At 39.8% G+C, this 16944-nt stretch overlaps 1 protein-coding gene across 2 annotated transcripts in view; it reads left to right on the top strand.

Moving 5' to 3' along the window:
* The first annotated feature begins 4889 nt into the window (after positions 1–4889).
* Positions 4890–16944, top strand: part of med13a (mediator complex subunit 13a) — a 232041-nt gene continuing 219986 nt past the window's right edge. For both annotated transcript variants that reach the window (XM_060847924.1, XM_060847923.1), the window contains exon 1: positions 4890–5192. In XM_060847924.1, coding sequence (XP_060703907.1) covers positions 5118–5192 — 75 coding nt within the window. In that variant the 5' untranslated portion in view covers positions 4890–5117. The remainder of the gene's footprint in view (positions 5193–16944) is intronic.

The raw sequence follows: 16944 nt of genomic DNA, 5'->3' as shown, positions 1-16944 counted from the left end.
ATATTCATCCCTGAACCAATATCTCTCTTTTATAATGAGATCTGGTCATCTCTATTGATTGTCAAGCTTCGTACATTAAACAAGTGATGCTTCAAACAAAATACTATTTCACTAGCTGTAAGGCATTTGAGACAAGGGTCTACTTATGGGAGGTTCCTCCCTTGGCCTCTTTAAATCCTTGAGACAGTCTGTCATTGTTATACCAGCAAAGATACTTCTGTCTGTACAAGTGAGGAAAGAGTGTCCTGTTCTGCATTGTTTGTTTACACTCTGATGACTAACCCTTGAACTATTCTTAATTTTACTTTTTTTAAGAAACAATCTTTGTTATGCAGAAATGGTCCTGGATTTAGATAGTGAATAAAAGAGTGCAATACACCTCTAACATCTGCTGAGGTGAGTTGTTGTTTTGATTTTTGGGTGAAAATACAAAGTATTTGCCTGCCATCTTTGCAGTACTGACTGGATTTGGACTGAAACAGAAAAGGAAGTCAATAGAACCGAACCAATGATAACAGATAAATGGGCAGATAGTCAGAAATGGAATGCCTTGTCTGTGGTGTCAGAGGTTATTGGTTAATGAGTTTTGTGATATGCTTAGTTGAACATGCTAAAATTGATGCCAATTTTAATATCTTTGCACTGACAGAATAGACTCCAAGTGTTATTTTGATTTTAGGCCAAGCAAAACTGGAGGTAGCCCAGCAAACATTCTGCCTCTTCTGTCTATGGAATGCCAGCTGCATCAATGTATCCAATTCAATAACTGAGATCCATTCAAGTATGTTTTAAGCTAAAATATTTATACCATCACATTGCTTCTAGCATGTGAAAGTGAATTGTGCAGTGCATGGCTGCAAGAACCAAAAGTATCTGAAAGTTAATAAATTGCAACACCAAAATCAATCTACTGTTACAAATGCTGGTGGAGGTTTGGGGATGTGCAGGCTCATTTTCAGCTGCCTTTTTTTCTTTTGAAAACCTTAACCTCCTGTGTCTTTATCACTTAAAGTAAATGGGGAAAATTTGATCTTTATTTGGGTATAAAATACCTTCTAAGTGTCCATTCTTCCTGAATTTATGGACAGCATAAATTTAGGGATGGCACAAACTATCCAGTATAAAGTGTGCATTTGTTTGGTAATTCCACAAGCCAGATTAGCCCATAAGATGCAAGAGTAAAAGTAGGCTGAAACCAAAAGAGAAAATGCTGGAAAATCTCGGCAGGTCTGGCAGCAACTGTAAGGAGAGAAAAGAGCTGACATTTCGAGTCTAACTGACCCTTTGTCAGCTTTGACAAAGGGTCACTTAGACTCGAAATGTCAGCTTTTTTTTCTCTCCTTACAGATGCTGCCAGACCTGCTGAGATTTTCCAGCATCCGCAGTAATTTGCTTTTAAGTAGAAGTAGGGTATTTGGCCCATCAAATCACTGTGATGGCCGATTTTGATAATCGGGTAAAAAAGGGCTTATGCCCGAAACGTCGAATTTCCTATTCCTTGGATGCTGCCTGACCTGCTGTGCTTTAACCAGCAACACATTTTCAACTGATTTTGATAATCCTCAACTTCATTTTCCTGCCTTCTCCCATACCCCTTGATTTCCTTATTGATTTTGTCTCTGCCTTGACAACACTTAAGTACACTCTACAACCATCTGGTAAAGAATTTCAGATTTCCTAGCCTCTGAGAAAGATATGACATGGAATTTCCATCTTAATTCAGTGACTCCTTATTCTGAGGTTATGCCCTCTTCCTAGACACTCTCTCAAAGTGAGGTGATTAGAGTTTTTGAAAAGATTTGTAGCTCAGGTTGTGGATGAATTTGCAGATTTGTTTACCAATTTAGTGGGGTTTTTTTGTGTAGACATCTCATCGCCTTGCTAGGTGACATTCAGGGTGTCTAGAGAAGCATTGGTGGTCTGCCTCCAACTGGGACAATGTAACCATCCTAACACAGGCAAAACAGACATGCAAGAGAATTCCTTGAAGCCTGGCACTCCAAATGTAACTCAATCAATAAACATTGAACTGGACGCTATGTACAAACCACTCAGATACAGAAACTGAAGTACCAAGACACAAACATATAAATGCCAGGCAGGACAAATTACCAATGCTTCAGGCACACTGACTGACCCCGAGCGAGGTGATGAAACGTCTACAGAAAAACACATTGGCTCAGTGAACAAATCTACGACCTCAAGGTGAGGTGATCTCTAAATCTCATAAGAAACCCTATGAATATTGTGTTTCAATAAAGTCTCACTTCATTCTTCACTCCAGTGAATATAGGCCTAAGTCACTTTGCCTTGCCTCAAAATCCCTTCATGCCTAGGCTTAACCTAGTGAACCTTCTATGTATTGCTTCCAGTGCCAATGAATCTCCCCTTAGATAAGGGGACCACAACTGGTGTGGTTTCAAGTTTCAGGAACCTTTGGTAAGAACAAAACAGTCTCTTTCCCTGAGAAATCTTGGCTGCATCCTTATCATATCTCTCTGAAGAAGTTCAATATTCCCACGTAGAATAAAATTACTTCAAAGTGTGCGCTCCTTTCTACCTGAATTCAACATTTACAAATTATTTCTGTACACAACTGACAAACAATTGCTTCAGTTTTAATTCGACATATTAAATATAGATATTTTTATCCCAATCCCTCAATTGTCATTCTTTTCAATTCTGCTTACTTTTGATTATTGAATTGTGGGTAAGCAGAGATCCACTGTTTTTGTATTTAGATTTTCCATTCAAATGGTTTACATTTAAAAGGGAAACGGTTGTTTATCTAATCTTAAAAATCTATTTCATGCAATAGCTAAAAATCGTGGACCATATTTACTAGTAATATATAGTGTGGGAAGCAACGGAGAATTCTGAAGATCAATTGTGACTTATTTTGTTACAAATATTGCATACTACCTCAGTATCCCCCCCAAAAAACTTTGTCCCTGTTCAAATGAACTAACTATAATTATCACTGGATTATTTCAACTGTTCTCTTCTGATGTTCAGCAGCCATTACCAGATAATGAGTAGGAATAGTGTTTATAACCCCATCCCCAGAGGCCTAGAACCAGTTGCAGCATTCCCATTGCCACCCCCACTGGGATCTATTTAATATACATTTCAAATATAATGTTTGCAAGTCATACTTAAAAGTCTGTGCAATAATTAGCTAAGTTATCTTGGAATGATCTTTGTACTTTCAACTTAGTGTAGCAATTTTGTCACTGTAAAACCATTTAACTTGGTTGTGTTATAAATTAACTGTCAAAACTGTTACTACTAATGCTTTTATAGTCACAAAAACTTCTGTCATTTGAAAAATTAATGTCTGGAGTAAAACTTAATTTTCTTTACCTAAACTTTTTGATAGTTGTAAGAATTTCTAAAATCTGTGCAAGTTTAACAGTTTGCTGAGGTTTACCCTAACCCCTTCCAACAATCCTATATTTAACATTTTAAGTACGCCATTGCCTACCTATAATTAACTTGTAATGCGACAATGTCTGTCTGAGAAGAAAATAATATTTGCGGTGCAATCTCTATCTTCCAGGTTCCCATTCTATCCTCAACATAATATGATCTATAGCTGCAAATAAAATATTTCCTTGTTAATGGCATTCAATTTCTCAGTACAATTTGTCTTAATTAAGTTGTTTGTTTTTCATCTAATCCATTATCTGAACTCTGTTCATTTGGCAGTATGACAAGTGATTTTTTTTTTTGTTACTGCTTGTTTGTAATTTAAGGATTTTACAAACTGTCTAAAGGACTTGGTGTAGACTTTCTGACTAGCCCGGTGGACCCGAGGGGCTGGGAACTCCAAGATTTCTCTTAAGTTGAGGCCAGGCAGACTGTGGCCTGTGAGGACTGCAATATCTCAAGAATTCTGCATGCTTTTCTCTGACTTCCAATATTTCTATATATATATATATATATATATATATATATATATAAGCAGAAATGTATTCTCTTCTGGTTGTTAGAACAGGAGTTTAAAGTTACATTTTCTTGCAAATACTGAAAGCGGTTCCATGCAGTGTGTCAATGTTTATGTGAGATCTTTTGGCACAAAGAAATTAAAGAAATGAATACAATGTTACAGGCAGTATGTCACTGTGGCAAATGATAAACTTGCTTTATCTTTCCCATTTGTAGAGTGTCTTAATATGATTTGTTTTGTGATGATCTTAATTACCTTTACAAAATAAATTATGGAGTGAATTGCTCAGGTTTGCCAGGTTATTTGGCAAAATATTGCTAAATGTGATGAGATTCTTACACAAAAATGGGTTTGTTATCATATTTATTAAATATGACTTATAGTTGGAGAGTTAATGAATTTCTCCAATTATATTTTGGTTTAATATAACCTGATCCTCGGCAGCTGTATAAATTATCTCAACATGTGCCTAATGACTATTATTTACAAAGAACTCAGAAAAATAACTACTTTTAAAAAGTGGTTGTCACTTTTTGATAACTTTCAAAGTGGACTTATCTGGAGTGTAAATGCTAAGCTAAATTTGAGTACCCCTGCAAATAGAAGGGGGTGGGAAATAATTAAAATTCACTTGGCTGCTGGAGACTTGGGTTGCCCTCGTACAGCGCTTTTAGTGGCCACAGCAGGGAGGTGCGAGCGCTGGGGGTCGTGTTCTATCGCGCTCCTAGTGGCTGCAGCTGGGAGATGCGAACGCTTTGGGCCGTGCTCGATGGCGCCCCGAGTGGCCGCGGGTTCGGAACTCGACCGCATCACGTGACGGTGCCTCCGCCATTAAGTCTGGGACTGAGGCTCCCATTAAAGGACAGGGACTGAAACAAACCCGAGTCGGCTGAAAGAGATCCGAGTAACCTGGGGGGGGAGGGAGGGGAGGGAAGGGAAGGGAGGGGAGGGAAGCGAGAAGACAGATGCTTTTATCTCGTTCCCCTCTGAGAGGAAAGAAAAGAGAAATCAAAAGGGAACTACATTCTGTACATTAAAAAAAACAGCTTTCATGTGGGACAAATATCTGAGGAAATTTTCCTGAGGTGGACTTTTTTCCCCCTGTGTATTTCTTTTATCTTCTTTTCGAAGTGCGTGTTAAATCTTCGTCGACGATGCAGGGATCGTGATGATGAGTTCGTCCGGCTGCTGGGTGGCGAACGGGGCGAGTTTGGAGGATTGTTATTCCAATCTCTTCTCTCTGGTGAGTGATTGAAGCGGCCGTCGCGCAGCCATTTTCAAACCGCGGCCTTTTCACTCAGGCATTGGGGAGAGAGATAGTGAGGAGGGAGTCTTTAAAACAAAACCTAACACTCTCACATTTTAACACATTTGTAAACCTCTCTCGATCCACACTACTCCAGTTACTCGCTTTAAAATTGCTCTTGTTGAAGTTTTTTTTAAAAAAAGAAAAATCACTTTTAAAAAATCCTTTCCGTGTTTGAGCAAATGTACAACTTGCCCACTTTTTAGAAATGTCTTGAGGTGAAAATCTGTTTTGTGTCAAGAAACCTACGTAGGCCAAGCGTCTAAACTCCTAACTTGCCATCAATAAAAGACGACTTTGCCTTTTTCCTTCATGGCACGAAAGTATTTAAATCGCAGATGGCCTTTAATGAACGTATACATTTTTGAAATTTCTTTGGAACTCTGGCTATTTTTCAGCCAAAATCGAAATATTAACAACCGAATGAAACTGACGGAGGAGGGATGTCTATTTTTAAAGTGTCGAACGACGTTAGATTTAAAGACTGTCATTTTGTCTGGGACGGTTTTTAAAAGTTTTCTTAATGTAATGTTAATTAGGGGTTTCATATGGACTGCATTTTATCTTTGCTTTCCCCAACCCCCACTTTCGGAGGCGACGACCAGAAGGGAAGTGTTTTTAAACTTCAGCGAAAGAGCAAAACAAAACTTTCAAAATGAGAACTTTAGGCCTCGAGAGTTGTAACGTAGTGTCGCAGATTTTGTTTTCTTGGGTGTGTAACTTTTTTGTTGCGTGGAATGGAAAATCTTTCTCGATTCACAAAGTGAAGGGAAGTTGTCAAAGGTCACTTTGCTTGGATTGAATTTCCAAATGTATTGGGTGGAGGATGTATATTTCAGGCACTTTTTTCTCTTCAGAGCAGCAAAAGTGCACTACAGAAGAAATAGCTCCCCCCCCCCCCCCCCCCCGTGTCTAAAACATTGCCTAAGAGCAGTTTGTATCAAGAGAAAAAAATTGTTCAGTACATTCCTCCAAGCTGACACAACTTTTTCTTATCGTGTTTGATTTTATTAACATTTGGATATTTGGAAAAGGGTGGTGAAATGGAAAGATTCAGAGCCAGTGTTTTCTGTCTATTCTTATGGGAGTCTTTAAATGATTTTGGAACATCTTTTTAAAGTTTTCAAAAATCCTCTCATTCTTAACATGGCTGCCCAGCTGTCTAGTCGAAATGATTACAGTTCACTGATACTGTTCAGCAAACTTTTTAAACAAGTGGAAAATATGGATGAGTTGTTTCAAATTAAAACATTGAATATGAAAAGCAAAATGGACTTGTTTCTTGAAATCAAATGCTGTGGTAGAAGTAACTATTAAGGTTTGAACAATAAAAGGAGAATTGCGTTTTTAATGTTAAAATGATCCCATATTTATTTTTTGCCACCACACCATATTTCTTCCGCCCCCAAACAAAACCTTGATCCTTCAAGGGGAACTCATTCTTGTGAGGACTCTGCTAATGGAAATAATGTGAATAATCTGAATTGCGGATTCCTGACTACTGTGACTAATTGGTGTTTGGCAGGAAAGCTAATCAAATGGAATCAGACAAAGTTAATCTTCCACCTGTTCTGTTCTTCACAGCCACTCACTGTCAAAAATGATGGGACTATTGTCAGATTGGTGTTTCATCTGGCTGTTAGAAAAATGTTGCTAAACACAATGAAGTTTCAAATAAACTGTTTAAAAAGTCACTTGGAAAGCATGATCTTCTGGTTGGGGTGTGGGTGCTTTAGTTATTTCCTGCATTGGTTTGCTGCAGAGTCCTGATGAAATCAATGAATTATGCATTGAAGATCTGTTGTAAGCCTGGAAAATATTGCTTCCATAAATGTTGATTTAACTACTTATAATTTACATGATCTTGAGTAGGTGTCCAGAGCAGAAAAGCTTTATAGTTTGTAGTGAGTGATACAATTTATTCTTAAGAAAAGAGATGTTAGTTATTTTGTCCCCTTGATTTGCTTTTCTTTCAAACTGCTGTTGACAAGACTTGTTGGAGCAAATGTACTATTTTGACTTGCTGATTCAGTGATTAGCACTGCTGCCTCACATCCCTCAAGTCCTAAGATCAGGGACCCGGGTTCAATTCCAGGCTCGGGCAACTGTGTGGAGTTTGCACGTTCTCCCGATGTCAGAATGGGTTCCTCCCACAGTCTAAAGATGTGCAGATTAGGTGGATTGGCCATGATAACTTGACAAAAGTGGGGACTGCTGATGCTGGAGATCGGAGTCGAGATTAGAGTGATGCTGGAAAAGCACAGCAGGTCAGGCAGCATCCAAGGAGCAGGAAAATCGATGTTTTAGGCAGGAGCCCTTAATCAGGAATGAGGCTAGAAGCCTTTAGGGCGGAGAGAGAGCTGGAAGTGGGTGGGGTAGGGGAGAAGGTAGTAGAGTGCAATAGGTGGATCGTGGCTAAAGGTGATAAGTTGGAGAGTAGGGTGGAGCGGATAGGTGAGAAGGAAGATTGACAGGTGGGACAGGTCATGAGGGTGGTGTTGAGCTGGAAGTTTGGAACTTTGGGGTAAGGTTGGGGGGGAAGGGAAATGATAAAATTGGTGGTCCACATTGATGCCCTGTGATTGAAGGGTTTTGAGGTGGTGAGGGAGTGGCGGTGGAGGAGGCCCAGGACCTGCATGTCCTTGGCAGAGTGGGAGGGGGAGTTGAAATGTTTGGCCAAGTGGGTGTGAAGTTGATTGGTTCGGGTGTTCCAGAGATATTCCCTGAAGTGCTCTGCACAAAGGCGTCCAGTATGCCCAGTGTAAAGGGGAATCGCATAGGGAGCAACAGATGCAATAAATGACATTTCTGGAAGTACAGGTGTAACTTTGGATGTGGAAGGCTTCTTTGGGGCCTTGGATGAAGGTGAGGTGTGGACGCAGGTTTTGCAATTCCTGCAGTGGCAGAGGAAGATGCCAGGAGGAGAGGGTGGATTGTTGGAGGGATGTGGACCTGACCAGGTAGTCACGGAGGAAATAGTCTTTGCGGAAGGCGGATAGGGATGGCGAGTGGCGTCTGTTTGTAGGTGGTGGAAATGTTGGCGGATGATATGGTTTACGCGAAACTTGGTGGGGTGGAAGGTGAGGACCAGTGGTTTTGTCCTTGTTGCGGTTGGAGGGCAGAGGTGTGGGTTGTGGATGAGATACATTGGAAGGCATCTTCAGTCATGTGGGAGGGGCAATTATGGTCTTTAAAGAAGGATAACTTGCCCCATAGTTTCCAGGGATGTGCAGGCTATATGGATTTGCCTTGGGGGATGCAGGGTTACGGGTGAGAGTGGGGGTGGGGAGGTGTGTGGACTTGATGGGCTAAATAGCCTGCCTTCACACTGTAAACATTCTCATTCTATGACTTGCTGGCGCTTGACTTCGTGGGTGTTGGCAACCGTTCGGCCATAAAATGTAGAAGCTGAAGTAAGTTATTCAAACCATTTGAGGATGCTCTGCTAGTCAATGAGATCCTGGATGATCCTCCACTCTAGTTTCCTGCTCTTTCCCTATACCTCTTGATTCCCTTACTGGTTAAAATTCTAAGTATCATGAATTTTTCAATAAAGTAGTCTCTCATTCTTCTAAGCTCCAATGAGTGTAGGCCCAACCAAATCAACCTCTTCTCAAAAGAAACATTTTTATTGCATGAACACAAATGGGACTAGATTAGGTTGGGATATCTGGTTGGCATGGATGAGTTGGACTGAAGGATCCCTTTCTGTGCTGTACATTTCTGTGGCTCTATGACTAAGTAGGTTTAGATGCTTTCAGTGGGGAATCTTTATCTATTAACTTGAGTAAAGATTACATAAACGATAAAAATAATTACCCAAAAATTTTGTTTTATGTCAGTTGAAGAATTTATATTGGACAGGTTTTAACTCCCTGCTCCATGTTGCTAACTAGTAGTAGTGGAATATTCTATGCTTTTCTAAGAGGGCAGACTGGGCCTTGGTTTAACAGCACATCTGGCACTGTAGTGCATGCCTTCTATCATCTTTTGATATTTGTTCTGACTTGGAGAGGAGTGCTACAAGGTGAGCCATTGACACATGGTTTACATGCTGACGATCAAATGTGAACCATAAGTCTTGTCTTGTCTTCACATCTCTTTCCTAGTTTAGGACCCCAATTTTAAGTCATTTTTTCTGATCAGGCTGATATTAATATAGACTAAGAATTGAATGTTTTTGAACTGCGTTGCTAACTATGTTTGACGTAAGACTCCATTAGAGGAGTTGTGTCGTGACAGAAATTCGTCCCAGCTTATTCTGTTGCTCACTTAAGAGTGTTCTTTCAGTAACTGATCTCTAGTAGTAGTAGCAGCAGCAGCAGCTTGTGATTGAATTCTGCAAAGAACATAATACTACACTATTGCTGTGCTGTTCTCTATGGTAAAGTAATGCTATAATCTTGGGAATGAGTGTACAGCTTGCTGTAAATTCACATTATTGCTGAGAAGTTTGCCAGATCTAATCTTGTGGGTGGCTTGCTATATGATGTCACGAATAAAATATCCTAGAATGCCTCCATTGAAAACAATAGTTTTTTTTAACTTCCAGACCCTTGAGCTGATCTGGACTGTTGTCTATTCCTGGGGAACCTAGCTACTAACCAGGCACTTAACCAGCTAGTGAATTGGGTTCATGAAGTTTGCAGTAGTATCTTGACTAAACAGTTTAAAGTTGTGGCTTTGTGCCTAATTGATTTCAGTAGAGACTGAGATGTCTGGGACAAATGCCTAAGGATGCTATCATCAGGTACCCTTGCAGTAAAAATATCAACCTGGAAGTCTTTGTTCTGGTTTAGAAAGAAATTGGTTTTAACAAGATGCATGTCCTGCCTGTCCTCTTCACTTTTTAAAGAAAGGGTGCTGAGTCCTGTATAGATGAAATTTGGAGGATAATTAATTGCTTACCTCTTATTGCAGTACGAGATTTAGTCTGATTCTTGATCATGTAACCTGGTTCCATAGTGGGAGATGTGTCTAACACTGTCCCTTGTTGATTGTGCTCAATTAAGCTTCAGGATCATTGTTTAAGAATTCAAACTGTGACACCTTGTTTATTTTTTTCAATTTTGAAGGTAATTGCAGTGCTCCCTTCAGAAATTGCTTGGTCCATGTAATCTGGTTAGTGTTGACTCATTAGGAAACCTACAACATACAATGTGATGCACTTTGTAAGTGGTGTGCCACAAAGATTGGTGCTGGGTCCACTTTGTCATTTAAATAAATTATGTGGATGTGAATATTGGAAGTATGTTTAGTAAGTTTGAAGGTGACACTAAACTTGATAGTGTAGTGGGTAGTGAAGCAGGTTTTCTCAGTATAACAGGACCTTGATCAGATGGACTGTTGGGCTGAGTGGAGGCAGATGGACAGATGGAGCTTAATTTAGATAAACGTGAGGTGATGTTTTTTGCTAAGGCAAATCGGGGCAGAACATATACACTTATTGAAAGGTCCTGGGGAGTGTTGCTGAACAAAAAGACCTTGAAGTGCAGGTGCATAGTTTCTCCACATAGAAAGTGGAGTCATAGGTAGGTAGGATAGAGAAGAGGGTGCTAGGAATGCTTGCCTTTATTGGTCAGTGCATTGAGTATTGGTGTTAGGACATGCTGCGGCTGTACAGGGTGCTGGTGTTGAAAGATTTTTGTTAAATCTTTTCTGAACCCTTTCAAGTTTACAAGGAGGTTGCTGGGACTAGAGGGATTGAGTTATAGGGTGAGGCTTTGTTCCCTGGAGTGTTGGAGGCTCAGGACCCACCTTTTATAGATGTTTATAAAATCATGAAGCGCATGGATAGGGTGAATAGTTAAGATCTTTTTCCTAGGCTAGGGGAGTCCAAAACTAAAGGATATAGGTTTAAAGTGAGAGCGGAAAGAAATAAAAGGGACCTAAGGGATGACAATCTCATGTAGAGGATGTATGGAGCGAGCTGCTAAAGGAAGCCATATGAATCATAGAATTCCTACAGTGTGAAAACGGGCCATTTGACCTATCGAGTCCACACCACTCTGAAGAGCATCCCACCTAGGCCCACCATGTTCTGGGTCCGGTGACCCTTCCTCAGGACTAGTTCTGAGGAAAGGTCACCAGACCCGAAACATTAACTCTGTTTTCTCTTCACAGATGCTTGCCAGACTTGCTGAGCTTTTCTAGCAGCCCCTGTTTTTGAAATTAATATTGATATCAGGAGAATTGTGGCTAAGCTCAGTTGATTCTTATACACTTCATCAAAGGTATTGCTCGGTGTTGCTGTAATGCTATCATTGTTTGCTTTTTCAGTTTGAGGTACTGACCAATGTTAATACATGTTGACTTGGCATAGGGCAGGATTCGAACCTAGTTTGTGTATAAATCTATTGAAAGACTCATTTTTTATGTTTACTTATACTTACGTTGTTTCTGAGCTGATCCTGGTGTTTTGGACTTGATCATTATTATGGAGACAAGAGAATTAGCAGGGTGAAGGGAGGTGGGGAAAAAAGCTTTTTAATTATTGTTACTGAAATTGACAGCCTTATCATGGGCTTAAAAGAACTTGCATGAATGCTATACTGTTTGAAATTTGATCATTGATTTGTCGGCAAATATTGCAATAAGGTCTTGTGAATGACTGGCACTGAGACAATCTCTTTTTAATATTAAAGAGTGAATGTTCATGAGAACATATTTTTAGTGACGAGAAGGAATAATACAGCATCTTTTGCATCTACCTGAACTGGCTGTCAGGACACCCTTCAATATCTTGGATGAGAGTCAATAGCATTTTATTCCTGCGCAATGCAGAACATCTTTTTGTGTCCATGTCCTGGACTAGATGCAAACTAGAATTCTGAAGTAGACACAGTTGGAATTTGTTTTTTAGTCTGTGGAATTTACACTGGATTACATCCAACAGTGGCAGATGCATCCTGTCTCCTACTCTTATTGTGTAGGACAATTTAGTAGGTAGATTTATCCATTGACCACCATTAGAATTATTCAGGTTGTAATACTGTGGCTAAGTCCTGTAGTGATTCGTAGTTCTGTGATATCTGTACAAAGATGAATAGTTCAAGGTGATCTGGTATTTGGACCATAATTTGAATTCAGTCGGTTAAAGACACTAATGTTTTTTGTGTAACCCATATTAGTTTTGAGAAATTTGAAGTACTTTTGTGGTTAACTGCTGCTTGCTCAATCAAAACATAAAATCTCAGTACAATGTTGGTTGGTGCCTAATGATGGTTAAGAAATTAACCAGTTCAGTTTTTCTTCAAAAAGAAATGATGGGACAAGTTACTCTAGTTGTAGGTTGCATGTTGGAACATAGGATAAAAACTTACAAATGGTTATGCAAATGGGAAAAAAATTGGCAGATGGTGTTTTAATGTGGATTAGTGAGAAGTTATCCATTTTATTGAGTCGAATAAAAGGCAACTTGTTATCTAAATGGAGAAAAACCTTTAATGCAGAGAGATCTGGGTGTCCTTGTACATGAATCGCAGAAATGGACTATGTAGGTACAGCAGGTAACGAACTTGTGTGGATTGCTGACATTGATAGCTAAAAGGATACAATTTTAAAGGTAGGGACATGATGCAAAGTGTTGGTAAGACTGCGTCTAAGATATTGCTTACAGTTAATTGCCTTGGAGGTGGTTCAGGGAAGGTGCACTTGATTAATTTCAGAAATGGAAGATTGGTCTTATGAGGTGAGATTGAGCAGTTTAAGCTTGTAGAGTTTAGAATTGAGAAGAATGGGAAGAGGTATGCAAATGTTAAAGGGGATTGACAAAATAGATTCTGGATGTTTCTCCTGATGGGGCAATCTACAATGACAGGCCTTAGCCTAACATTAAGGGGGTGGTAGGTTAAAACAGATGAGTTACTTGTCTTTATCCTTGTTTCAACTGGAAAGCTTGCAGTAATCTAAACATCTCTACATGGTTCTGGATGTAGATTAAATACCACACTAAGTAATCTAATCTTAAACCATCTTGCCTCCATGTAAATAGCATGTTTCAGATGAAATGCAGGAAACCAACTTATTTGGAAGGGTAAAATCAATGTTTGACCCTCTCATTTATATATTATCCTCTTAAAAATACACCACATATTGCACTGAGATGTGACAAGAAAAAGAAACGCTGAACTGAAGAGTTCTTTGGCCAATGTCTGTTGGCCTTATTTTAAAAAAAATTGACATCCAAATTCCATCCAGCTTTGCATTTGGATACCCATTTTGAAAAAAAAATCTTTTCCTCTTTTACCATGTTATAGATACTGATTATAGACACAGACAACATAGAATATGGATGTTGTAATAGTGTGGCCAATAGTAAATGGCATAGTCATAGAGATGTACAGCACAGAAACAAACCTATGGTCCAACTCATCCATGCTGACCAGATATTCTAACCTAATCTAGTCCCATTTACGAGCACTTGGCCCATATCCCTCCAAACCCTTCCTATTCATACAACCATCCAAGTGCCTTTTAAATGCTGTAATTGTATCAGCCTCCACCACTACTTCTGGCAGCTCATTCCATGGATGCACCATCCTCGATCCCTTTCATATCTTTCCCCCCTCATCCTAAACCTGTGCGCTCTAGTTCTGGACTCCCCCACCCTAGAGAAAAGACTGTCTATTTATCCTATCCAAACCCCTCATGATTTTATAAACCTCTGAGGTCACCCCTCAGCCTTTAACGCTCCAGGCAAATCAGCCCCTGCCTATTCAGCCTGTCCCTATATCTCAAATCTTCCAACCCTGGCAACATCCTTGTAAATCTTTTCTGAACCCTTTCAAGTCTCACAATGTTAAAAAATCACACACCACCACGTTATAGTCCAACAAATTTAATTGGAAGCACACTAGCTTTCGGAGTGATCCTCCTTCACCAGGTGATTATGGAGGGCTCAATTGTAACGCAGAATTTATAGCAAAAATTTGCAGTGTGATGTAACTGAAATTCTACATTGAAAAATTGATTAAGTCTTTCATCTGTTAGAATACAGTGGTAGTTTCACTTCTTTCATATGTAAATCACAAAACCCTTTTTTTTAAAAGTTGCATTCTCGGGTTAGCTCCAAATCATAAGTTTCACAACATCCTTCTGATAGGAAGGAGACCAGAATTGTATGCAATATTCCAACAATGGCCTTACCAATGTCCTGTACAGCCGCAACATGACCTCCCAACTCTGACCAATAAAGGAAAGCATATCAAACATTTACTTCGACTGTACTTTCAAGGAGCAAGGAACTTCCTGTTCAAGGTGTAACTGACCATTTCCCCACATTCTATATCTTCTATGACCTTCTCCACTAAACACTGATGCAAAATACTCATTTAATATCTTCCCCCATGTCCTGCGGCTTCACATAAAGACCACCTTGCTGATTTTTGAGTGGCCCTTTTTGCTCCCTCGTTATCCTTTTGTCCTTAATTTATTTGTAAGAGCCCCTTGGATTCTCATTAACCTTGTTTGCCAAAGCTATTTCATGTCCCCTTTTTGCCCTCCTGATTTCCATCTTAAGTATACTGCCTTTATGCTCTTAGGATTCACTCAGTCTCTCCTGTCTATACCTGACACATGCTTCCTTTTTCTTAACCCTCAATTTCTCTTGTTATCCAGCATTCCCTATACCCACCAGCCTTTACTTTCACCCTAACAGGAATATCATGTCTCTGGACTCTATCTCATTTCTGAAGGCTTCCAGATTTCCATACATCCGTATACCGGCGAACATCTGCACCCAATCAACTTTTGAAAGTTTTTGCTTAATACTGTCAAAATTAGGCATCCTCCAATTTAGAACTTCAGTTGTTAGATCTGGTCTCCTTTTCCACCATTATTTTAAAACAAATAGAATTATGTTCGCTGGCCCCAAAGTGCTCCCTCACTGACACCTCAGTCACTTGCCCTGCCTTATTTCCCAAGAGTAGGTCAGGTTTTGCACCTTCTCTTGTAGGTGCATCCACATACTGACTCAAAAGTTTTCTTGTACACTCTTAATAAATGCTTCTCCATCTAAACCCTTAATAATGTGGGAGTCCCAGTCTGTTTGGAAAGTTTAAATCCCCTACTGTGACCACCCTATTATTGCAGATAACTGAGATCTCCTTACAAATTTGTTTCTCAATTTCCCTTTGATTATTAGGGGGTCTATAATACTATCCCAATAAGGTGATCATCCCTTTCTTATTTCTTAGTTCCATTCAAATAACTTCTTTGGATGTATTTCCGGGAATATGCTCCCTAAGTACAGTTGTAATGCTATCCTTTATCAAAAATGCCACTCCCCCTTCTTGTTGCCTCCTTTTCTACCCTTCCTATAGCATTGTATCCTAAAACATTCAGCTGCCAGTCCTGTCCAACCCTGAGCCATGTTTCTGTAATTGCTATGATATCCCAGTCACATGGTCCTAACCATGCCCTGAGTTCATCTGCCTTCTCTGTTAGGCCTCTTGCATTGAAATAAATGCAGTTGAATTTATTAATCCTACCTTGTTCTCTGCTTTGTTCCTGCATGCCCTGACTGTTTGGCTCGCTTCTTTTCTCAACTGTACCAGTTTCAGATTGATCTCTTCAGTATTTCCCTGGGTCCTACCCCCCTCATTACTAGTTTAAATTCTCCTTGGCAGCTCTAGAAAATCTCCCTGCCAGTATATTAGTCCACTTTCAATTCAGGTACAATTCATCTTTCTTGTACAGGTCACTTCTACCCTAGAAGAGATTCCAATTATGCAAAAATGTGAATCCTTCTCCCATACACTGTCTTCAACCACAACTTCATCTTCTCTATCCTCCTATTCCTGCCCTCACTAGCTTGTAGCACTGGGAGTAATCCAGATATTACTACCCTCAAACACCTCTTTTAAAAATTCCTGCCTAATTTTCTATATTCTCCCTTCAGAATCTCATCTTTTTCCCTTCTTATGTCTTTGGTACTGTTGTCCAGTTTCACTCCCTTCCGTTGAAGCAGAATGCTCAGACAGTGTAGTTTTATCTGCTTCATCTTTATTCTGGGCTCTTGGAGGGAGAGAGAATAATCACCCGTGTACACAGAAACATGAGTTGAATCTTTTCTGGAATAGCAGTTTTTCAATGAATTGAATAGCCATTTTACAGGGAAGAGCTTCCAGATAAGGCAACATACATGTTTATTGTAATGGTCAAGGAGAAAGTGAGGTCTGCAGATGCTGGAGTATCAGAGCTGAAAATGTGTTGCTGGAAAAGTGCAGCAGGTCAAGGCAGCATCCAAGGAACAGGAGATTTGACGTTTTGGGCATAAGCCCTTCATCAGAACTTGTAACGGTCACCCAATTAATGAGAACCAATAGTAAAAAATGAGGTCTGCAGATGCTGGAGATCACAGCTGCAAATGTGTTGCTGGTCAAAGCACAGCAGGTTAGGCAGCATCTCAGGAATAGAGAATTCGACGTTTCGAGCATAAGCCCTTCATCAGGAATAAGATAGTAAAGATTAAGCTATCTGTCACGTAATAATACTTTTCACCTTGTTAAACTGATCTCTCGTACTGAATGCTATCTCATCTTGCTAAATGGCTCTAAGTAATTAATGCTTTTCCACCTTGTTAACCCATGACCCTTGCCTCTGACACCCATTGTTAACTGCAAGTTCATATCTGATCGGAGGCATACTCAGCTGAGCCTCTTGTTTCACAAAACTCAGAATTTAACTC

Source organism: Hemiscyllium ocellatum, chromosome 31 (genome assembly GCF_020745735.1).
Source record: "Hemiscyllium ocellatum isolate sHemOce1 chromosome 31, sHemOce1.pat.X.cur, whole genome shotgun sequence".
NCBI classification, from domain to species: Eukaryota; Metazoa; Chordata; class Chondrichthyes; order Orectolobiformes; family Hemiscylliidae; genus Hemiscyllium; species Hemiscyllium ocellatum.
Note: the sequence above shows the minus strand (reverse complement) of the source record. Positions and strands in the feature narration are given on the sequence as shown.